The sequence below is a fragment of the Biomphalaria glabrata genome, chromosome 8 (genome assembly GCF_947242115.1).
Source record: "Biomphalaria glabrata chromosome 8, xgBioGlab47.1, whole genome shotgun sequence".
Taxonomy (NCBI): domain Eukaryota; kingdom Metazoa; phylum Mollusca; class Gastropoda; family Planorbidae; genus Biomphalaria; species Biomphalaria glabrata.
In genome coordinates, this window is record NC_074718.1 from 41,764,181 (window position 1) to 41,789,078 (window position 24,898).

Here is a 24,898-nt window from a genome sequence, read left to right on the forward strand (position 1 = left end):
AATCCAAATTTACTTTGAGTTTATATCTTAATGTTTGAAAAGTTACTATGTCAAGCCAATCTGCGGCTCAACAATTATTAAATGATAAAAAATGTAGAAATGTTAACGAAAACAAGCGTAATTATTATATTTTAAGTGATTCCCTTTTTATATGAAAAGCATTGAAGCATCAATAGACTTCAAATATTGGATCAGAACATTATATCCTATTTCAAATAAATTTTCGAGTATTTGAATGATATGTTTTATGATAGAAGCATAAAGACGCTAGACTTTGAGATAACTTTTTTTTTTAAGTACACAGTATGATCTCTTTGTAGACCAACCTCCGGGTAGCTAGATTTGATGGTTGACCCTTCACACACTTCATTAGCTGTGTGCTGCTCAGCAAAGGCTTCAGCCTCTGCTTTGTTTCGAAAAGAGAGCATCCTGGGATTCTGTGCTTTATTTTCCTTCATCAGTTTCAGCACCTCACGGAAGTCTGTGTGAACAGTGATACTGTCGTCTGGCGAAAACAAATGTAATGCAGTCCTCAGTACAGTAAATGAACTAGTTAAATAAAAAGACAGATTCATGCCAATTAGGAATCGCATAAAATTATGGGAAGTGTGGCCAAGAGGCTAAGTATGCTTGAACTTGGCTTGGCAACCTATCACGGGGGCTGGAGGTTCGACATGTGTCTCGAGCATTGTGCTCTCTGAGTACTTTAAAGCAGCACAGAAAACCTTCCCCCAGATATCCCCGGCACACACAAAGGTCCAAAAATGAGACTGGATCATAGCACTCTGAGCATGCTATAAGCATACAAGTTGCGCTATATAAAGAATTTTTTTTTTTTAAACTACAAGGATCCAACAAATTTGTCAGAAGGTTTAGCTAATGAGAACAAATATTTCAATAGACAGATATAAACTTTGATGGATATTATGTTATGATATTTACCATTTAATGTCTTATACTGGTTCTAAGTTATGATTTCTAATTGAACATTTACAAGTAAGGAATAACACTAAAAAATGTTAAGAATAAACTTGTAGGAGACAATATAACAATAAAAACAAAAAATGTAGGGGGAGGAGGATAAGAAAGTATTAGTCTCAGTGACTAGACCAGAATGTTTTAGTTGAGTGAACACTACACAGAAAAATACCCTGCAAACAAATTTTTTTTAAAAAGCCAAATTTTGAGGAATCAGAGGGATATTAAACCAGCTCAAGAAGAAGACCAACAAATTAGAATAGCAAAGAAAATCAAGTTTTAAAATGTCCAAGGAAATATACTGATTCATGTATGTCAATTTCTACAAATAGAAACTTTTGTGAGGAGGCGCTGTGGTTGAGTTGTAAAGCTCTTGGCTTCCAAACTGAGGGGACTTTGGGTTCAAACCATGGTGAAGACTGGGATTTTTAATTTTGGGATCTTTAGTCCACCCATCTCTAATGGGCACACGACCTTAGTTGGGGGAAAGTAAAGATGGTTGTCATTGTGCTGGCCACATGACACCATTGTTAACTTAACAGTGGGCAACAGAAACAGTTAACCTTTACATTATCTGCCCTATACAATGTTAGGTCTGAAAGCAGAACTTTACTTTTTTTAAACTTATGTGCATGTGAAAAAAATCTATGTCCATTTTGAGATGCTCAAGAATCAAGCACCGACTTTTTCTTTTTCTGTTAATTTTAGTTTTAAATGTTTACACTAATAAAACATATGATGTGACGAATGAAATGTCATTACTAATTGTTCAGACAAATTAAAGAATGTTTAAATCATAGCCATTTAACAAAACTTGACTACTGACCTTGACCAGGTATGCAAACTGCATAGTGTGTTTTATTGTCTTCATTGAGACAAAAAGATAAGGACTCCTTAGCCTCCTCTAGAGTTTTTCTAATAGAGTCAGTGTTGTTATTGCTCTCGACTTTTGCCTCTTCCGAAGAAATCTGCTTATGTTGCTCTGCAACAGCCGCTGCACCAACAGCCAATGAGTCAAGCGTTTCGGGAGGAGTATTTTTATGTTGCTCTGTAGCAGTCATCGCACTACTGGCATCTAAAGAGATATTTGTTTGTGGTTCTGCAACAGTTACTGCAGCCTCTGCCTCTGAAAAATAAATTGTTGGGTTGTTGTTTGCTTACATTGATAGACATCATCTAATCATCTACAGTAATTTATTAATAAGAGAGATTCAAGTGCTACTTTTTCTTTAAAGCAATGGATAGAAAGCCTGTTGTTATCTATAAATAGTTTGTATGCAATGTGTGCATGTTTCCATACAAGAAGATCAAGTAGCTTTCCCGAAATGTCTATTCAGATTTTCACCAGTCTGAGACAGGCATTAAGAACAGGGACATGATTTCAGCATCTGTACCACAGTGGAGGCTCTTGGGTAAAAGTTTAGCCTGAACAATGCAAAATATTAACCAATGGCACAAACAGCCCATCCTGAAATGGGTTATAATAGCTTGTGTTCAAGTCTGGTTAGCCTTTGCTGGGGGAAACACATGCCCAGGTGTCACATACTCCCAGGCCCAGTAGAAATTTTCATAGTTGCCCCAACATTCAAACCATTTTTCCAGTTTTTTGGGTGGTCACTCAACAGTCTCAGATATTACTTAATAAAACTGTTAGTTTAAATAAGCTTGTCCAGAACATGTTTAAGTTTGTGTGTATAAGATTTAACATTGGGATCATTTGTTTTTATATTTATCGATAGTACCACAATTTCTGTATTCATTGAGAAAAAGTTTGAGAATGAATGGACTTGAAATAATAGAAACAAAAATTTCATTCAAAAGCTAAAGAGTCAAAAGTATAATATTTTAAATTGGGCCTTGACAATAAAAGGCTTCAACTTCTAATCAAAATTTTACAAAAATATAGCTTGTGATCTTTCAGTAATGGAAAAAACACAACTATTTTTTTTGTTAATTTAAAAATTTGAATTTCCTAGTAATGAAGTTTGTAGTGTCTTTACCTGGACTAGAAGTTAAATTTAAAAGTTTTCTGGCAAGTTGCTTAAGAAGGGAGCTTTTAGTGTGAGCTGTAAGCGGAACATTTGCCAATCCATTTTCCACCAAAAGGCACTTGAGTTGTGAATCAGAGTTGTTTGCTATCAGCTCACTGACTTTACGTTCAATTAAATGATCTTGATCCATTTTGCCTCTTTGAGCATGAATCGAATTGCACTTAAACACTACACTCAGTGTAATATAATCCAACTGGATGCTAGTGATAGTCTCACTGTGCTAATAAGTTTAAATTTTTTCAGTCCATTAAAATGAAAATGTAGTGAAATTACTGCATTGTATAATGTTTTTGACTTCAGACTGCATACTGAAAAAGCCAGAATCTGAAAAAAAAAAATGTATACAAAAAAATAAATAAATCTAAAAGTAGAATGAGAAAAATAATCAGGACGTCAGTTTGGATCAGTCATGCAATTAACTTAGTAATAGCTCTCGACGAACAACAATAAATTTGTCGATTAGAAATATTGTTACCAATTATTTTTGTTTCTAGCGCTATTTCATGCTTTTAGCTTTCTCAATATGCCATGATCCTATCATTATCTAGACAAGTTGGAGAAAGGAGGGGGGGGGGGGGGGGGAGGAAGAAAGAAAGTGATATCTGGGTGAATTTTACCTTTTAAAAGCATTTCTATTTTTTAAAAAAAAAGGGGGGGGGAGTGACCTGAGTTTGAACTCATGGCTTCTGCTTCCTCAAGCCAACATACTAACCACTTTGTTACTGAGGTGACTATCATAATAAAAGATTACATATTTATCTATAGTTTGTTTTAAACTTACTTTTAACTGGTGACCAATGAAGGAGACTAATTTAGTTTGTACCCACATCTTTCAATTTCTTTACCTTGTTCAAGATACCAAACAAAATAATTAATTACCAATGGTTAATTAACTAATTCAAAACTGGTGACTTTTTTTTTATTGATTCTTGTTTTGCCAGGTAAAAGAAATAATTATTCAGATTTCAGCTTGATCTGAGACTGGGTGTCGGAGAAATAATGTGTGTACAAACTTTTAACCAGACAGACAGACAGCATGTGTTGATATAAGCTTATTAAAAAAAAAAGTATTGGTACCAAATTCAATTGACTTAATCATTGACTCTTAATCTATCAAAAACTTTGAACGTTAGCAATTAATCACTTACTTTATGGAAAATAAGGTTTCACTGGGGAAAAAACTATTTACTTGGAATGGGTCATAGTACAATAATGAAAGCATGTTAAATGAACCTCCTCCTTTTTTAGTAAAACTTTTATATGAGGTATTTATTTACTTTAATGTATGGCAGCGAGAGAATTTATACTATATATAAACACTAAACAAGAGTGCATATTACATTCATTACACCTAGACAATAACAACTTTAATGAGCAATATATATGTGGAAGCAAATACTTCTCCAGAAAAGGGCTCTATAACAACATGGGCACATAATTTAAGCCATTTAGTCATTTTACAACAATAAGTATAAAAATCAAAGACATTGGTCTACAAAGAAGTTTGGGCGTTATTATGCACTGCAAAATCTATATAAAGAATCTATTTTCCACTCATCTTTTCAACCAAACACACAAGATTATTAATGCTTTATGAGTTTATCTACATTGGATCTCGGTCTACTTAAAATAGACTACTACTACTAGAGTCTAGATCAGACCTAGAGATTGAGGACGTTATAAACTTTATAACAGTAATATAAAGTCTTTTTTAAAGGACATCTAAGAACTCAAATCTTAAGTTAGAATCTATTCTAGGCTCTTACACAAACATGAGAAAAATTCTAACTTGAATATAGATTAGATCCATGTGTATACTGTATTAACTGTATCTAGTCTATAGTCACTATAGATATAGATCTACAATGTTTTAACCTATGACCAGAGATACAAAAAAAAAAATCATCTACATTGACAATTGTAGGCCTGGCCTAGATTTTGCCTAGAGATCCAACACTAGTTTAAAGGGAAACTCCGATGGTTTTGACAATTTTTTATATAATATGTGTTTTGATTTATAGATAATGAATATATTATTCTTTTTTTTTTTATTTGCAAGAATAACTTAGTAATTGATGTTTTTGTGACATAATTTTTCTGCGCATCCAAAACAGTCAGATTTTCACTGAATTTCTGTGTGACGTCACGAGTGTGCACTCAAATCCTATAGATAGGGAGGCGAAACAAAAATTATCTTTGTTAAAAAAAATTTTCGTTAGTACATCATTAAAATACTTTAAAAGAAATTTCTAATGGTGTATAAATTATGACTGTATGTTTGACCGTAAGAAAATTATGATTTTTTTGTGCCGTTTTGACCTAACATTGGTTGACATGGAAAAAGTGATGAGAGAGCTTGACGCTGGCTCAGCCGGCAAGACACACCCCCAAGGTCAAAAGTTAAAAAGTTGGAATTGAGTTTCGTAGACGATAGATCTACTTATTAAATAAGAAAATTAATAGTAGATCTAGTATTCGTAGCAAATTTCAAGCTCACAAATCTGATTCATTTATATTTATGAACTTCAGTTGTTTAAAATGTCTCAGTAGTATCATTAATTGAATTCTTTGGCCTGGAAATTCAATGTATTGTTGGTACTGCACCTGGTACTTCAATTTTTTTCAAATCCCATTTCCACAGCAATGAAGTTGCTGAAACAGCTTCTCTCAAAATGGTTTGAGCATAAACAGGAATTAGCTAATGCCTTTGTAAAATATTTGCTCTTCAGATGAATAAATTTTCCCCATTTTCCCTTTAAAACTTCATCTCTTGGAAACAAATGAAAAGAGACACTAATTTCTGTATCAGCATACTTGCTGATTTTATCTTTGTGATTGGAACTACTGCAACAAGCTGAAGAACAATATTTAATTTTCTTCAAGTAGAAATAGAGGTTTATATCTAGAATATTATTTATAAACAATGACCGATTATAAATCAACGTGGAGACTAGATCTAGCTGTGAAGCGTAACAATAAATGCGATCCGAAAGGTCTAGATCTAGACTAGAGAGTTTATCGGTAATATAGGTCTAGATCTATATTTAGCCAGCACCCTTGTGACGTCACGTTTTTAAAAACTAAAAACATCTCGCAGAACCCCGTTTTTTGGGGGGCGTGGAGAATTTTCTGTCTAATTTATTAAATATAAAATTTTACGGGCATGATTATAATGTTTACTATTACAACTTTTTACGCAGAATTTAAATATGTCAATAACTAAAATTTGAAAAACTATCGGAGTTTCCCTTTAACTAGTTAGTATACTATTATAATAAATTAAATATTCTACACTACTACACATAGTCCACAACTGCACAGCAACAATAGTCTAAATATGTTAATAAAATCTAGATCTAGATTTCTAATTTAGATTCTAAAATGACAGTCAGTGAGTAGAGACAGAATGAGATCGCATGACATATCATTGGAGCCAGGTCCACCAGGGGAACTCAAGCCTGGCTTTATTTTTTTAATTACAGATTAAATTTGTCTGAGTCTGATTAGAACTACTGATTAGTGATTAGAATATTAGAATCATTAGAATTTAGAAATAATTTAGATAGATTTATTCAAATCTTTTCTATCTAGATTGTCTAGAATTAGAGTCTAGATCTACATCTAGATTTACTACACTGCTATTCCACTGTCTGACGATACCTTCCACTCAATCATCAATGTCAATGAAAAGAATGGTGATCACGAATCCACTCACTGTGACCTGATAAAAAGAGTAAAGACGGTCACTCAGTCACTGAGTCTGAGACTAGTCTGAGTCATGATAATTTATCTCGACTGAAAATTTAGCAATAAAAATATATATATATAATGAACAAAAGATATAAAATCAACTAAACACAAATATGTGTGTTCATTATAATGATCTAATGATTTTAGAACATTTTGTTATAGTTAAAACTAATAAAATTTGAACGATCAAGATAAAAAATGCGATTGAATTACGATGGTACGTTTGTTTATCTGCCATTTTGAATCCCATGTAGCTTACGTGCATGTTACAATACTTTTGATTGGATGTATAAATTAATTTTAAAGTTTCGCAAAGTAATAAATATTTTATTCGACTTCTTTTTGCATAACTAAAAATGTATATAATAAAATATGTTTTGATTTATGTATGTATTTATTTTGCATCCTATGTTAAAGTCCTATACATCTAACGAATTGTTACCTTTATACTATCTCTACTGCCAGCATTATGTAAAAATGCTGACCCACCGCTTATATAAATATAGACTAGAAGATATAGAATAAAAAAATACGTTTTTTTCTTGGTCAAGATTGTATTGCCAATATAATTTAAAATACAAGTCTTTTTGTTTCCTTCTGTTTATTTTGCAAAAGTAATGTAACTGATTTTTTTTTCATTTATGAACACTGTGTTTAGTGTATATATATGCTATTATTCTTATTTGGGTTATGTGTCAGCCAATCTTCTCCTTTGTAACAATGTAAATTCAACCTCTCAAAAGGTTATGGGGTCAGGAAAATTATGAGTTTCTGAAACTTACAGCTAGATCTAGATCCAGGTACTTGGATTCAAGATGATGTGAGTTTCTTAAATATAGATTTAGAGGTTGATGAAATTATTTTTTTTCTTTATCCAAATTAGATATAGATTCTAGTTAGTGGTAGAATCGTTTGCAAGAAATTGAAACAAATAGATCTATTATTATTGACCATCTTTTGACATGGTCTTGTAACTTGTTGGGAACCGCCCCCTTTTAAAGAAACAATTAGAAAGTATTTAATTTTAAAAAAAATGGGCTAGTCCACTCATTATATTGTGTCTGTGTGTCATGAAACGTCGTGTTAACTTAAAAAAAAAATCGATACATTTTAAAATTCTGAGACGGTAATTAAATTAGATCCAAATTTTTTACTATATATTTATATTACATCGAGTATGATCGAGAGTCTATAGTCAGTATAGTCTATATTTAGATATAGATCTACATCATTATATCTCTAGAATATGTGAGGTGTTCTGCATAGAGTTGATAGAGATATACATTCTACTTTCTATAGATCCAGAATTAATTAATTTAAAGTATATCTAGAATTTTAATCTAGATGTATCTAGTAGAATCTAGATGTTACTCAAATTTAGTATTAAGTATTATATATAGGCCTAATAATTATGCTTATATAATTGTTACAAAATCCTAGAAAGAAAGAATGCAAAACCAAATTTTCCCATACTGTCTCTTGTGAACAAGTCTTTTAAATTTTCTAATTGCTTAGAGTCTTAAATAATCTCATTATTATTTTAACTATAACTTTTATAGCATTTCTTTCTGATGATTAATCTATTTTTATAAACACAGGCATCTTCTTTTTTTTTTAAGCTGATGCTAAGCCAAGTTTGCAAAGTTTTAAAGAACAAAGCTTTGCTGATCACCACTCATCCACTCCAACACTAGATGCTCTTATCACTGGACCACTAATGGCTTCCTATGAACGTTTTGGGAGCGCAGCCTACAGTGTTGATAGCAAAGATATGTCTCAGGTCGACGGATCTACCAAAGATACACACATCGAGATTGAAAATGATGGAAAGATAACAATTTATGGTTTGGATGGTCAAGCTGATGCGTACATCTCTGACCCAGCTGGAGAGCCAGATATTCCAAAAACTAACCTTGAGTAAGGGTCTAAACTTTACAAGGCCTAGTGTCAGTGTGATGTAAAGAAATAGTTTGTTTTTTTGAGTGAATGAAATGAGACATTAGCTGTTGTACAAGGGTAATTATATACATTTCTTTACATTGTATTTTTGTTTACCCACTTTTTTTTATTATCTCCCACAGGAAGGCTCGAGCAAAAGTACAGTCAATTGTGGAAAATTTCTATTTTCGTCTTTTCACTGTCATCGTCATCCTGTTAGATTTCATTCTTGTTATAATTGACCTGTCTCTTTTTGAGTGTGCCAGCAACGATCAACCTTTAGAAATCACTTCACACATTATCATTTGTTATTTCATCGTAGAAGTGTCTGCACGAATCTTTGTACAAGGGTAAATATACATTTTTATACCAAAATTAAGAGAGGCTGCTTGAGCCAGACTGTTTGTTATACTAAAGATTTCATGGAAACTATTGAACTTGAAAGATTTTAAAAGAGATTAACTTTTAGGCTACTATTTTTATTGGAGTGCTATTTTGCTTCAAAACCATAAACATTTACAAGGTATATTAATGACACTGTTCCCACTCTTACTAAATAATTTATCACTAGGAAAATCTATTTTCTTAATTATTTTTACTTAATGAAAAAGAATATCTCATCTCTCTCGAATCTGTCCCTTGACTTTTGTTGTAGGAGTGCTGTGACAATTTGTGTAACCAAATTCTTCCACATTTCCTAGTGAGTAGCTGTTCTTAGTAGGATATCAAGAGATAGGCCAGTCCATTCTTTTACATTGTCCAGCCACCTTTTCTTTGGATGACCCTTTCTTTGTGATTTCTACATTGTACTTTAAAGAATGACGTGTGGCAGTGAGTCATGTCTTACAATATGACCAAATCATTCAGCTTTTGCCTCTTCACACTATTGAAGAGTTCCTCCTTTTTACCAACCAGAGTGTTGACTTTTTACAAATTCAAACTCATTGGTTTTCTTTTCCTGGTATCTGATATTCAGCACTTTTCTGTAACATCTACTCTCAAAAGCTTGAATTTTTCTGAATATATAAACAATAAATCACTTGTGTATTATTACAAATAGTTTCTTTAAATATACATAAACTTCTCCCAAATGTTTCAATAATCTAATAATTCTTGCACTATATAAGAGGGCTATTATTATTTACAAATTCCTAGAAGAAAAGAAGGCAAAAATATAATCATGTACAAAGTAGTTGAAGATTGAACCTATCCTCACTCAATAATTTTGTTATTTCTAAAATGAAAAAGTTGAGAATCCCAGAGTATTAACTTTAAAATCATAATCATTTGAAATATTGAAGTTTATCTCGATCTAAATGATAAAATAAATTATTGGAAATTATCATGAAAATAGCTAATATATCTTTAAACTTTATTCTGTTTCACAGAAAAAGATTTTTCTACAATGTTTTGGATTGGGTAGACTTTATTGTTGTTCATGCCTCTTTTATTGTGGATGTAGTTTTTTTGGCTTTGTCGGGTTCTGGGTGTGCAAGCACAGGAAGAGTCGCACAGTAGGTTTGTTTTTCTATGTGTTTAACTGTATAATTAAAACTTTTTGGTGTCAATTTGGAATCTGTAGAACTCATAAAATTAATAATTGACCTGCTCTACAATTTGGGCAAAATAATTAGTGCAAGGATAAAAATATAAAAAATATTTAGTTAAAAGTTTTTACATCAAACATAGATACTTAAAATATATATTTGCAAGACAAGAATTAACAGGAAACTTTACTTTGTCTCTCTCAGGCTGGTTGTGATTGGTCGAGTTGTGAGGGCTATAAGAGTGGTTAGAATTGTGTACATAATGATTGTCCAGCATCGTCAAGTAGCCAAAGCGACTAGGCAGATGGTTTCACAAAACAAACGACGCTATCAAAAAGATGGATTTGATCTTGATTTGTGTTATATTACAGGTTATAACACTATTTGGTATAACAAAACAAAACAAAAAAAAATATAAATATAAAAAATATATGTATTTTCTAATTAAGTAATGTTGCTTTGCTGAACAAATGATTGTGATATTCTCTTTTTTCTTTTTGTAGAAAGAGTCATTGCAATGTCTTTCCCATCGAAAGGAATGATGGCTCTTTATCGTAACCCTGTTGCAGTGAGTATTCATTTAACCATCCCCTGTTACAAATTAAAAATAGAAATATTCAAATCTCTAAGACAAGCTTTTTGTATAACAAACACCATGTCTTTTGTTTGGTTCGCAGGAAGTTGCCAGATTTTTTAATACAAAACATAAGGGACACTACAGAATCTACAATTTATGTAGTAAGTGTAACATGTGGGGTACTTTGTAGTAACTTAGCTCTGACAAGTAGGCTAAGAGGCATCATCCTTTTAACAATGAAATAGCTACATTTTTAAATTCAATCATTCTCCACTCAAACTTTTTTTTTTTGTATCTGCTTTTATTTTGGTCATGAATGGTTTATGTTAGATATCAAAATCTAAAAGTGCTCTTTAAAAAATTCAATTTCGCCATAAGCTTTGTCATGCTTAAAATAATAGTTTTCTAAAAGCCTAGCTTTTTGTTTTTAAAATTATTTATGCATATTTCGTACACTTACTTTAAATGTAAAAGCAATTTTAAAAAAGCAATCCATTTACACACACAGTCTTGTGCTGTAAAGCATCTTTTGAAATCCTTTTTTACCATCATCTTCTTAATGTTTAAAACATGTCAAGAGCAGTTTATGATCCTTCAAAAGCATGTCCTTTTTTAAAAAAAAATGAAGTATGGACATTGCAACTAAAAGCCTTATTTTATAATATATGGCTTCTTCTGTCTCGAAAGACAATGGATGTGCCCAGTTGAGTCACTGGTTTTGGTTTCATCTTGAGACAGGGCAGAATCTGGAGTGACTATTTAAGCCAATTCTGGAGCGGCAGAGTTTTCCACAGTTCTTGCATGTATATACACCTGTTTTAGGGTTAGCTTCTTCTTCTTCTTTGTTCACAAGGGTTAGTTAATTGGGCAGCTTTCTTTTTCTATCTCTTGACTAAGGCAGCTTTGCTTCTTTCACTCTCAGCTAGGTTTGTTCCAGTACTCACAGCCTGTCTCCATGATGTCTGATCTAGGGCTATCTTCTACCATATACTTTAGTTGATGTCTGTGGTTCTCATGTTTTTTTTTGCAGACGTCTCTGTAGGTTTGCCTTGGGCGGCACTAGGGTCTGACTCCCTCTGCAAGCTTAGCAGATAGTATATCTTTAGGGATTTTTTTATTTTTAACAGGAAGGAAAAGATGTGAAAAGCCTTTTAAAATTTTTCAATAGGTGAATGTGACTTAGACTTCTAATAGGTTACAAAAGAATTTCACAAAGATCCTCATATTTCTCTGTCAAATTTATTAATGATATGTTAATTTTGAGGTCATTGTTTAGGTGCTTGTGTGTGTTATGTACCATATATGTCAAACTGATTCTCAGTAGCCATCCATGAGTTAGTGTGTTTAGCTCAAATTGTCATCTTGTATTAAATCGATTATAAAATAGCCTAAACTTTTACCCATCTATCTCTGTCTGAAGGTCATACTATAGAGAATTAAATGTATTCATCATTCCACAGGTGAAAGGGACTACGATGAGACATTATTTTTCAACAATGTAGAGAGAGTCTTTATTGACGACCATAATGTGCCTAAACTCAGGTAGAAATGTGACTTTCAAATGCTTTTGTGTTTCAAAGATATTTATTTAGATTAAGGGAATATATTTTTGTTAAGGAGGGAATTCAATTAGATCCTTTAAAAGGAATTTATAAATATGTGTGGCCAAATACTTAAGTGTAGAGCCGCACATCAGGTGACTACTAGTGAACGCATAATTGTGATGACATTCAAAGTGAGACTGTAGATTAAATATAGATAAACAGAGAGTTGAGGTTAGGCTTTCATAAGAGCAACATCTTTGTTAAAGTGGCTGAGACTAGACTGTTCCCCATCTGGATTAAACATTCATATTTGATACTATACTATTGATTTACTTTATTGTGTCTTAATCTGTTAGTCTGTTACTAAGACTAAGAATTCAAAAGTAATACTATGGTACAGAAAAATGTACAGAAACATGCAAGCAATTTTTTGATCAGCACCAATTCAGACCAAGATTAGGCATCTTACAAAAGTTACAGAAGAGATTTTTTTTTTAATTAAAAAAATTAAAGACAGAATAAAATATGTGGATAAAAATTATTTTTTTTTATTTATTTATTTTTTTTTGATCAATCTGTACAAGTTTGTATTTTAATATCATTTAATAATAGCAAACAAAATTTTTTTAAAGTTTATTTTTTCTCAAAATGCTAAATGTTTTTCTGGTGATCCTTTGATCCAAATAAACAAACAAAGATTGCTATGCTATGTTGAAGCTCTGAACTTTTTGTAAGCACACTAATATCTTCAAATTTAAAACATAAAAAAAAAAAAAATAATTAAAAAATTTGGGTACCATTCAAGAATATGGATCTCATACAGTTATCTCCCTTAGACTGTTATTTTGGTATAATTAATAATCACAATTATCATTTTAAAAGAAAAAGACAGCGTGAGTACTATAATGTTTTAATTAAAAATTGTGACAAATGAAAAGAAATGAATATTAATTTGATATGATTCATTATAGGGAAATGTTAGATTTCACAGTCAATGCCAGAGAATGGATGTCAAGAGACAGTAAAAATGTCATTGCTATTCATTGTAAGGGAGGTAAAGGTCGCACAGGAACCATCATTTGCGTGTGGTTGATTGACTGTGGCTTACTGGAAAGTGCTAAGGTAAAGTGGATGTCTTCTGTTCCCTTTCTTATTACTTTGATATAAAATGTCTCTCTTATGGCAACACTTACAAAAAACTAGCTTTTTTTTTTTTCACTTGAGTATTCAGCTTCTTTGTTATACAAGTTATAGACATTCCTTCAGAAATGAGGATTCTTTTGTCCTAGTCGAAAATCCTACGTAACAGCAGAGGATGACAGCAGGCGGGGGTTCAAACCCTGGGCAATCATAACACCAGCCTGAAACACATACCATATGAACAAGATGCCATCTTGCTGCCTTTTTAGAAGAAATGTTTTAATCTTGACATTTTATTGTTGCTTTGTAGGGTGTGCTATCATCAAATATTTTATGTCTTGTGCCCTTCTGATAATTATGGATTTTAAATTCCAAAATCATCCTCACAATAATATAATTTTATGTGTCAAATTAAGTTTTAAAATGATGAAACTTCATTAAAGATTAACATTAGCTTTTTTTAAAAATTTAATACTTATAATGTCCTATACCGGTATATGAACTTTTTTTTATCAGGAAAGTTTAGAATATTTTGGTGACCGAAGAACAGATTTAAGTAAAGGCAGCACATTTCAAGGTGTGGAAACTCCCAGTCAGGTAGGTTACATACAGTAATATGTTGATTATCCGGATTAATTGGGAATGGGGTCTCTCTGGATAATCAATTGTTGAGATAACCTTATGCAGATTATTTTAAACAGTCCATTTTACCTATGATATTGTTACATCTCTCCTACTATCCAGGCTGTCTTCAAACTGCACCACACGACACAACAAACTTAAAAGGACCTCACAACTCGGGGCTCCAAAGTATCAGTCAGTTTAATTTCAAATACATCGCAATTGGCAACAGCATTAACACTGTCTTTACAAAAACCTAGTCTTGCTCCGCCTGACTTCACATACCGTGCTGGTTCTCGCCTCGTACTGGTCACATAGCGAGGTAACGTGAAGTGAAGTCATTCTGACACACTCGCTCTTATATAGTTTCTTTAAAGGCCTTGAACCTTCTTGACCACTCCAGTTGATCACTTTCGGCATGACTTGCGTGCGTAATATTTAAGACTGATCCTTGCCGAACTGGCGTGTACTGTCACTGGTCACGGTTGACCGCTCGTCCTGCGCTGAACTGTGGCAATTTGGATAGGCTAAAAACACACAGCACTACCCCCATCTGTGTCACCACCAGGTTTACAACAATATAAAGAAAATTCAAAGAGGGGGGGGGGGTATTGCACCCGAGGTAAACAAAAAATTCAAGTAAAATATACAACGGAACAAAGTGTTATAAGTAGTAGCCGACCTTTATTCACATTCTGGATAACTGACTTCCAGATAAATGACATTCTACTATATTTGAGGACAGTTTTACTAATTTATACTTGTTAACCATTAATTTTTTTTCGGAGCTCAGCTTCCTTTGTTTTGTAGACAGTATCCTATTCACTACACACTAATTATAGTTTAGCACATACTACAAGTGACACCTCTGGTTTAGCTTACCTGTTTCTGTTAAGAATTGTTTCCAGAGACATTTTATGCCTGTCTTGTATAATCTCAGTTGCCCATTGCTGTTAGCTGAAACAGAATCTTGTCAAATCAGAACTGAAAAACATGACTTGCCATAGTAGAGTTTCAATTTTCTTGTTTTTTCTTAAAATGTCACTTGTGTCTAACAGTTGAAGAAAAGCTATACCTTTGCAAACTTGGCTTACCTTCAGCTTATAAAAAAAGATGCATGTTTATGTAAAATAGATTAATTATTAGAAAGTTTGCTTATAAAAATTAGTTTAAATTATTTAAAAACTTATTTAAAATGCTATATATATATATAAATTATGAAAATTTAAATGACTTGCCAGAGTTCACTAGGAATGGGAGACTTGGGTTATGCATTCTTTCCTACTAGGATTTTATAGCAATAATAATAATATCTATTCTAGGTCTAGATTGGTGGTAGTATATCTGGATATAGTCTCTTTAAATAATAGTAATAAAATTTAGATTTAAATATCTTATTATTTTAAAATATATCAATAAATTACTTTGCAAAATTTTTGGCATCATTTTTTTACTTTTTTTTTGCAGAGTCGCTATGTTGGATATTATGAAAAATTAATGAACGTCTATAAAAAACAATTGCCTCCCAAAAAAGTTTTAAAGCTGAACTCAATAAAAATTACAGGCATAAACTGTAAGTCAATCAAGTTTCCTACATTTTTTGTCTCAATCATAAATATTTTTTTTATACTTTAATCTTTCAGAGTAATTCCTTTATTTAAAAAATGGAAAATATGCTTGAATTTAGAATATTTTTGCACTCAGAAGAATAAAAATTTTAATTTAGAAAAAAAAGTTTTTTTGTTTAAGAATGAGCTAATCTTTTAATTTCATTTTAAACTGGTCAATTTTGTTTTTAGCAAATCATCTTTTTTAATACTTGAAAAATGTATACATTTTCTTTTTTTTTTTCTTGTAGCAATAGTTGTTATGATGATCACTTCTTTTGCTTTTTTTTATTTTCTTAAACTCCTCAATTGTTGAAAGTTCTTATACAATTTTCATAACAATTTCATTTGCTTAATTTGATGATCTAATAACTGAAAAGTATATAGATTTTAGCTTGGACAATCCAATTAATTTATTATTTATATTTACCAATGAATAATATTTTATGATCCAAGCTGTTGGCAATGGCGATGGGAGTGATCTGTTTATGGAGCTCAGACAAGATAGTCTGTTGATATTTGAATGCAATCTGGGAACTCAGATTAACTGTGAGGTCAGTACGACTTTTAGTTCAGCTAATAACATGCTTTGAGTATCATTAATTGCACCTGTCATTCTTCCACACAAAAGTTGGCTCGTAGAGATTGGTCAGTTATAATATGTGCCAAGATAAGTGTTTGTGTAAATGTCCTGGTTGTGTACGTTAGCTGGACAAATTTTCCAACAAAATGAATTACACATACAAAGAGTTTCAAAGACATTGAGACCAACAGGAGGAAAGCACAAACAGGGATGTCCTCATATAGCTTAGCGTCACACTTTTATTTGGAACCTCAGAGCAGTGAACACCAGGTGGGAGGCTTCAGACATTGCCAGTGACAGATGTTTGTAGAGACAGCTTGCCTCTTAATGTGTTGAACAGCGTGTGATGATCTAAAAGTAAATCTAAGTATATGAAAAGTAGAGGTATCAGAGTCGAGTGAGTCACAACTTTCCGAACTACGATTCAGTACATTACAACAAGGTACAGAGAAGCCATTAGAGTTCTTGCTACAACAGTACAGAGTTAATAGGGTGGTTCAGATATTCACATCAGAACATTGGTACAGTCAATGTTAAGTGTTATCAATTGTACCATAGTCAATTAATGCCACCCGTTGATCAGTAAACATGAAAAGGACCAAGATGCCTGTGTAGTCGCTGAATGAACTCTTAATGTTGTGTCTGTTCTAATTATATGTATGTTTCTGTTGTATTGTCTGTATATGAGAAAAGAGTCCTTGTAATCACAACAAATTTCCATAAGGATCAATAAAGCAGTCTTAGTCTTAGTACAGTATTGGTTGTGATTTATTGGACATTAAAGTAAGTTGTCAAGTTCTTTGAAATGGTAGTGTTGTGTGATACAGTTTGCAGAGAGCCCGAATAGTGAGAGTCTTTACAATATATATATACAGTAATAAAAAAAAAAGCTATATATTTGGTTTGGAAGCATTGTTATACGTTGAACAATAAAAGTCCACTTTAAACATCTTTTTACCATGGCATTGAATTCTACATGCATAACTTTTTTCATTTTATGAATTAGTTTGATTTATGCCATACGTTGAAGTGAGAATATGTTGCAAACATACAGACAAAATAAAAACATTTAATACATGTGCTAAAAATGTTTTTGTAAAAAAATTTTTTTTACTAAACAGGTTTTGAAATACACAGACAGTGACAGCATAGTAATCAACCTTAAAAACTGTCCCAACATTCAAGGAGATATTAAAATTATGTTTAAAACTAACAATGTAAGTATAAAGAGGAAGCAATTTTTTTTTTCATTTTTCCATTTTTAATGGATTTCTTCAAAATAATTAAATTGAGCTTCATTTTTCTTTTTTTTTTTGTTTCAGAAAAAGATTCCAATAGGTTATGATAAATGTCCATTTTACTTCTGGTTCTACACATCTTTCATTGAAGATAATCAGTAAGTGTTATGGGCCTATGTAGAGAAAATGTCTGAATTAATTGATTATATTGCTACAGTATTCTCAAATATTTATGGATAATCAAATCCAGAAAAATAAAAGCAAACATTTTATTACTAACAGTTAACTACAGGTTAATCCAGTTATTCGGACCACATCGGACATGATCGTTGTGGTCCTAATAACCAGCTCGTCCAATTAACCAGATTTAACTCTAAACAAGGATTTGTTTCAGTGCTTTAGGATTCACTCTTAAAAATGGGTGGGTCCAATTAACCAGTATTTGCTGTATTTATAACCACTTTTGGGTCTTCATTGCTTTTTGTCATTTGCCCTCTTTATAAAGCAGGCTGGAACTTATGGGTTGGCAATGTTTGGGAGCACAGAACCTCCAGGCTGAAGGGTGTCCCTAATTTGTTTTATATCTTTGAAAAACTGTTTACACAGCATTGCACCAACTAAAGCGCTTTAAGAAGTTCTTAGGGCTTTGCTGTTCAGTGCTTTATCAGAGTGAAAAAAAGGCCAATTACTGACTTATTTCAGTAAGGCCTTCCCACATAGATGGTATTTCTAATAACTGTCACCAGCTGTACTCGGTTCACATTCATTTTGCATTGGAACCAAACACAAATCTAACCCTCGTTAACCCTCGTTCTTTATTTGTATAGCTACATGCCAACTTTGAAACCTTTTACAATACAGTTTGATCCAATTATCACATTTTGAATGGTTACAATACCAAAGATCAGCTTAGAATGCAGGAAATTGCAAGGTGGGGAGAGTCCCCACAAACTCTGTTATCATCACCATCAAACTCCATTTGAGTGAGGGCTCTTGAGGCTTAAGTCCTCTATTACAAAAGCCCTGAACAGAAACCCTGCTGTCTTGCGTACTATGTATATGTCACCATACAGGTCGAGAATTTTTGGTTTCCCAGACCTGTCGAGACGGAGATCAGCAAGTCTGGGGCAGTCAAACAGAATATGAAGCACGGTTTCCTCTTCTTCCCCACAGCGGGGGCACCATGAATCAAAATTTGGCCATAGCCGTGAGAAATATGAGCCAACAGACAGTGGCCTGTCCTTCACTGTGCTATAATAGCTTGCTCAGGCCTGGACAGCCTCCACCATGGGGAAGTGCGGTCAGGGCGCCTCATGCGCTCCCAGAGTCCATGGGCTTTTTGGGACTTGTCCCAGCACTCAAACCACTTTTCCATTTCTGTTTTTTGAATTATAACTCTGTTATCAGATCGCACAGTCCTTTTTCAGTCCAACAAACTGCAAGGGCCATATCCTAATGGGACCCTCTCATTTTATAAATGGGGCTTCTATTCCACAATATTTCAAAGTCATATTACTCAATCATTGGAAAGTTATGTTATAAAATACTTTTTGTTATTCACTATGTTCTGATCTACCTATATACATATTGTAAAAAAAACAAATTTCTGAAATGTCCATTTCCAGTCTGTATATACCGCGTGAGGAGTTGGACAATCCACACAAGCCCAAGACTCATAATGTGTTTAGAGAAAACTTTGCTGTAGAATTGAATTTTGAAGATGCCAGTGATTCCTTGTAATTTTATAGACACTTACTTTTCAAGGACCTTATATGTTTTGTTTTAATTTAAGGTATTCACCTTCTTCTGACAGGTATTACTATATACATTGTTTTAGTATTATTGTACTCAAAAATTGTATTGCCAAGGTATTAATGTACACATTGTTTTCCTACTGTGGGATACTCACCAAAAGAATATTAGGAATTCTTTTGTTGTCTGCTGCTGATAATGTTTAAGATGTTGGTTATTTTAGTTTTGCATTTTATTTTTGCATTTACTTAAATGTAATATTGGTCTGACTCCATTGCAATTAAAATACTAGCATCCATCATTGCTAGCTGCTTTATACTATAAGATAAAAATTGATTTACAAAGAATACAGTGGCTTGAAGAGTTTCCCTTTAAAAAGTTTTGAAATAATTAATTTTTATTGTGCTTTAGCCAAATTATATTATTTACTTCATGAATGAATTGATCTTCAATTTATTTTAACAGTAGAATCTATATTGAGATAAATACATTATTATCATATGTCCCATTCAAATGGACTCCCTAAGGCATTTAAAGTTATCTTTCACTATTTATATGGTATGCCTACCTTATTTCATTTTAAGTTTCATTCTCTTTCATAAGACCTTTAGTAGTTGATGAGCTTATATTTTGGACTCTAATCATTCCTACAAATTGTAATATTCATGTAATTTTTTTTTTAAAGCAATAGCAAACAGCAACTTTCTCCTAAAAATGTTTGATTGAATTATTTTGATATTATTTATTGTAATTTTGTCTAGCTAAAAATGCATTCCACTAGTCTAACTATTTTATAATGAGTTTAGCAACTTTTTTTTTATTCATTTTAAAAGTAATTTCAAGTTTTTATATCTTTTCAATGAGCTGGTGTTTTATACACTTGTCCCTGTTTGTAAGTCAATGCTATTTGGCATTGAATAACTAGAAAAACCTATGACTATTGGACCAGGTCTTGAGTGTGTTTCATGTATGTACTCCTTTCTTCCAATTCTGTTGACATTGTTTTTCCTTCAGGTTTTTCTTCCATTCTGCTGGTCACAGTGCACTGTATATTACTTAACAATTCATTTTTACACTTTTTTTAAATATATGTACTGACCTGCAAAGCTATATATATGTCATCATTTTTTTTAAATGTGCAGGTTACTTGATTGGAACTTTGAAATGGTAATAAGTATCTTTGTTATGCTTTATGAGAGAATGTGTTTTTAATTCAAGCTCGGAATAAGAATATTTGTTATGATATAATGTTGAATCCTTTTTACCTGACCACATTGGGACACAATCTTTTTATCCTAATAACCAGCTGGTCCTATTAACCTGATTCAATTGTATAGTATAGTAGGATATATTTGGTCATTCAGAATTTGGCCCAAATAAGCATCTAGTCTGATTAACCGGTGGTCCAACCAGCCAAATTTAACTGTGTAATATCTTTTTACATGTTTTTTTAAAATATCTTTGTATCTAAAGATTTTATCTTCTAATTCTTCTTCATTATTAACAGTTGAGGCAGTCAAACAGCTGACACTACAGTACACTGTACATTATATTCACCACTTAATGGTATATTATATATATTCACTGTATCTGTGATCAAATGCACAATGATAGCTTTATAAAATTTACTAAAAAGTCAATTGATGAGATATTTTTAGTTTGACCAAATAACAGTCAACTTTAAAGGTTTTGTATTGATGTAATGACGGTAACTTGTGATCAAAAAAGGAGTAGGGGTCCTTTTACAACCCCCGTTGCCATGAATGTTTATTTTCAATAGCTCCAATTAAATATTCATAGTGGCTTTGGCGAACACAGTCAACATTCAAGAAACAGATTCAATGCAAACATTATTCTCCAGCCTGATGACCTACCATCACAGAAGTTGCTCTAATTTTGTTGGATTCCTGAATCAAACTTTTCACAATTATCATTATCATTAGTTAATTTTAAATGCTAAATAAATGCTTAATTGATTTGAAGCCATGGTGCAAAGTAAATGCCATATAATTTAGCTATATTGATAGCAGTTTAAAAAAGCACTCTTTTTTTTACATAATATAAAGTAGAAGTTACCCCTTTCAGACCTTGGGATCTATCGAGGCAGATAGTATAAAGCTCTTAAGTTTATATTATAAGAAATTCTCAAATTTAATAGTATAAAAAAAAAACTTATCACATTGGATTAAATTGATTTACATAACTTATCAATTGACTCTAGTAAAATTTGAAGCATTTTAAGATCCCTATGTAGAGTTTTATTTCATTATCCTTGTTCAGCAACTTTATGTCAATGATTTAAGCTTGCCAACTTTTTGAGGAATGATTGAGATTAAATTTTTATTTAATTTGTTCAGCATTTAAGGCAAATGCTAAAATAATAAGCATTGCCAAAAAAAAGTATTAATTTTCTAGTGTTTTATAAGTATGAGATTAACCATAGAATGTTCCTTTCTGCGTGCAATATTTTTGTTTTTAAATTTCAAAACGTTTGTGATAAACAAGGACAGTGTTAACTACATTGATTTCTCGATAAAGTTAGTTTTAAACACATAATGGATAAGATTGTTAACATTAATTATATTTATACTAAAAGTATGTATTATGTTATTTTGTTTATTAAATGTAATTGTTGTATCTATTTTTATATTTCTTTTAAAAAAAATATTTTCAAAGTTTTAGATCAAAGTTTTAGAAGCAAAGCTCTAGGTCTTGCGAACAGAAAAAACTAAAAATATTAAAATTTGTAAACCCAAAGCCTTACTGTGAAAAAATGTCCTTATAATTGTTTATAATTTTCTCTTATTTTCACCTTGTATATCTAACATTTTGGTGAGTAAAATAAAATGAAGAATATTGAAATAAATTAATTTTAAAAAATAGATCAACAAGAGAATGTAGGCTTATTGGATTTAAATAAAATATTGTTTGTTTGTGACTTTGATAGTAATTAAGAACTTTTGTAATAGACTTTTAATTTGTATTTGTTATTCTTCTATTGTTTTAAGTGACTATCCCTTTTTAATTTGTACAAACAGCAACTGTTATAAATGTAATGATTAAGATACATCTACATTGTAAGTCTTTTTATAGATATTATACACACTTATTGTGTAGTTGATTAGATTTACAGCAATCATGTTTAGTGGCTTAGATGCTCATTAATTTAATAGAGATATCCTGCAAATGAAGCCATACAGATCTAGATTATTGATAGTGAATTGATTTTATGAAAATGTAACTTGCTATTTTACTCTTATATTGATGTAATCTAATAGTTGTTATTACTTCAGAATGTGCATTTCTTTGTTGTTTTGTCAACTTCAAGGATTTTAGAGGGAAATAAAATTAGGTTAAAATGTTCATGTATGAAACAGTAATATCTTCAATGAAGAATTATTTCTGGCTTGATCTTATTCATGCTCTTTAAATTATGTCCCTTACTCGTCCTTTTTTTTTGAAGCATGAGTTTAAGAGTTATAAACAAAGAACCTTTTTTTAAAAAATGAGTTAACTAAAAGCATGCATATTGTGTGCATCAAATATATATTCTTTCCTGTACTACCTAATGCTGTCTGGTTGTGCGGTATGCATGCTGGACTATTGTGCCGTTGTCCTGATGGTCCCAGGTTCATACCCTACCCGCTGCCATCCCTCATCATCCTGCAGGAGGTTTGGACTAGGAAGTAGATTATCTTCAACTCTGAAGGAACATCTCAAACGTAAAACATTTAACAAACGAACATTTTTGCTTTATTTCTGAAACTAAATGTTGTATAGAATATAATCAATATTTCAACCATTTCATAAAATTTTAGTTAATGTCACAGTTGTACAAGAATGGCTGTTTTATTTTGATTAAAACTATTGTTTTTATTAAATATAATGCTAAAAACAGTAGATTTTCTAATGTCAAGATGTCAATAGCTTTATTGTTTTATTGTTTTTCTTTGCTGAGAAATATTTTTAAAAAGTGTTTTAGTTTGTTTTTTTCTGTAGATTTTAACAACAACAAAAAAAAACAGCACTTGCCTCCCTTACTCAGTATTTGTATTTCATTCTATTAAAATGATATTGAATCCACAACTGAATTTAAACTTGTAAATACTTTCCATTTGTCTTGTGTGTTGCATTCTTTTGAAAGTATGATGAGTTTGTATGGACGTTTTGAACTACCTTCTTTCTAGAAAACGTATTATCAAGGTGTCGTCTGCTAATAATTTAACTTGATTAGCTCTGCATGAAATCCGAATTTATTTTCCCGCCTCACTGCAGGGAGATCAGCGGTTCTTATTTCTTAATAGCCAGACACTTAAGAGATCTTCATATTCTTTGAGAAAAACCTGAAGTCTATCGCTATTACTTTTGTTTGTTTTATTTATTTATTTTTTAAATACCCTGTCAGCGCTCTCATTTTAAAACAAAATGATGTGAAAAACAAACACACATTTACATTTAGTACGTGAAAAATATGTCTTAACACAAACACTCATGCAAAACATAGATATGAATAATTCTTTTAAAAGAAATAATACAATAAACGTACATAATGTATTTAGCGCCAAAACGGCTCGCGCCAAAACGACCTTCGCGCCAAAACGGCGGCGCCAAAACGTCCTGCTTCGAGAGGTGACATAGGCGGTGACAGTGTATGATAGAGGTGACATAGGCGATGACAGTGTAGGATAGAGGTGACATAGGCGGTGACAGTGTATGATAGAGGTGACATAGGCGGTGACAGTGTAGGATAGAGGTGACATAGGCGGTGACAGTGTAGGATAGAGGTGACATAGGCGGTGACAGTGTAGGATAGAGTGGACATAGGCGGTGACAGTGTAGGATAGATGTGACATAGGCGGTGACAGTGTAGGATAGAGGTGACATAGGCGGTGACAGTGTAGGATAGAGGTGACATAGGCGGTGACAGTGTAGGATAGAGGTGACATAGGCGGTGACAGTGTAGGATAGAGGTGGCATAGGCGGTGACAGTGCAGGATAGCGATGACATAGGCGGTGACAGTGTAGGATAGAGTGGACATAGGCGGTGACAGTGTAGGATAGAGGTGACATAGGCGGTGACAGTGCAGGATAGCGATGACATAGGCGGTGACAGTGTAGGATAGCGGTGACATAGGCGGTGAAAGTGTAGGATAGCGGTGACATAGGCGGTGACAGTGTAGGATAGATGTGACATAGGCGGTGACAGTGTAGGATAGAGGTGACATAGGCGGTGACAGTGTAGGATAGAGGTGACATAGGCGGTGACAGTGTAGGATAGAGGTGACATAGGCGGTGACAGTGTAGGATAGCGATGACATAGGCGGTGACAGTGCAGGATAGCGATGACATAGGCGGTGACAGTGTAGGATAGCGGTGACATAGGCGGTGAAAGTGTAGGATAGCGGTGACATAGGCGGTGACAGTGTAGGATAGCGGTGACATAGGCGGTGAAAGTGTAGGATAGCGGTGACATAGGCGGTGACAGTGTAGGATAGAGGTGACATAGGCGGTGACAGTGAGCCTTGAGGGAAGGTGGAGACAGAGTGGTGCAACAGTGAACCCTAGTAGGCCA

The 24,898-nt window shown here is 32.6% G+C and overlaps 2 protein-coding genes across 3 annotated transcripts in view; one reads left to right on the plus strand and one right to left on the minus strand.

The window, feature by feature from the left end:
* Positions 1-7,049, minus strand: part of LOC106061453 (uncharacterized) — a 69,558-nt gene extending 62,509 nt beyond the window's left edge. The window contains exons 1-4 of one of the 2 annotated variants that reach the window (XM_056039032.1): positions 6,993-7,049; positions 2,979-3,353; positions 1,805-2,104; positions 327-505 (exon numbers count right to left, since the gene is read on the minus strand). In XM_056039032.1, coding sequence (XP_055895007.1) covers positions 327-505; positions 1,805-2,104; positions 2,979-3,159 — 660 coding nt within the window. In that variant the 5' untranslated portion in view covers positions 3,160-3,353; positions 6,993-7,049. Of the gene's footprint in view, positions 1-326; positions 506-1,804; positions 2,105-2,978; positions 3,354-6,689; positions 6,831-6,992 lie in introns of those variants that run through there. The other variant, XM_056039031.1, reaches the window with a different exon arrangement.
* LOC106061452 (phosphatidylinositol 3,4,5-trisphosphate 3-phosphatase TPTE2-like) overlaps positions 1-23,438 on the plus strand; it is a 70,155-nt gene extending 46,717 nt beyond the window's left edge. Inside the window, exons 3-16 of the mRNA XM_056039033.1 lie at positions 8,399-8,696; positions 8,861-9,067; positions 10,106-10,231; positions 10,469-10,635; positions 10,768-10,832; positions 10,942-11,002; positions 12,302-12,383; positions 13,357-13,507; positions 14,042-14,122; positions 15,614-15,719; positions 16,210-16,307; positions 17,458-17,553; positions 17,659-17,732; positions 19,200-23,438. Of these exons, the coding sequence (XP_055895008.1) occupies positions 8,399-8,696; positions 8,861-9,067; positions 10,106-10,231; positions 10,469-10,635; positions 10,768-10,832; positions 10,942-11,002; positions 12,302-12,383; positions 13,357-13,507; positions 14,042-14,122; positions 15,614-15,719; positions 16,210-16,307; positions 17,458-17,553; positions 17,659-17,732; positions 19,200-19,314 (1,727 nt within the window). The 3' untranslated portion in view covers positions 19,315-23,438. The remainder of the gene's footprint in view (positions 1-8,398; positions 8,697-8,860; positions 9,068-10,105; positions 10,232-10,468; positions 10,636-10,767; positions 10,833-10,941; positions 11,003-12,301; positions 12,384-13,356; positions 13,508-14,041; positions 14,123-15,613; positions 15,720-16,209; positions 16,308-17,457; positions 17,554-17,658; positions 17,733-19,199) is intronic.
* Positions 23,439-24,898: the final 1,460 nt, after the last annotated feature.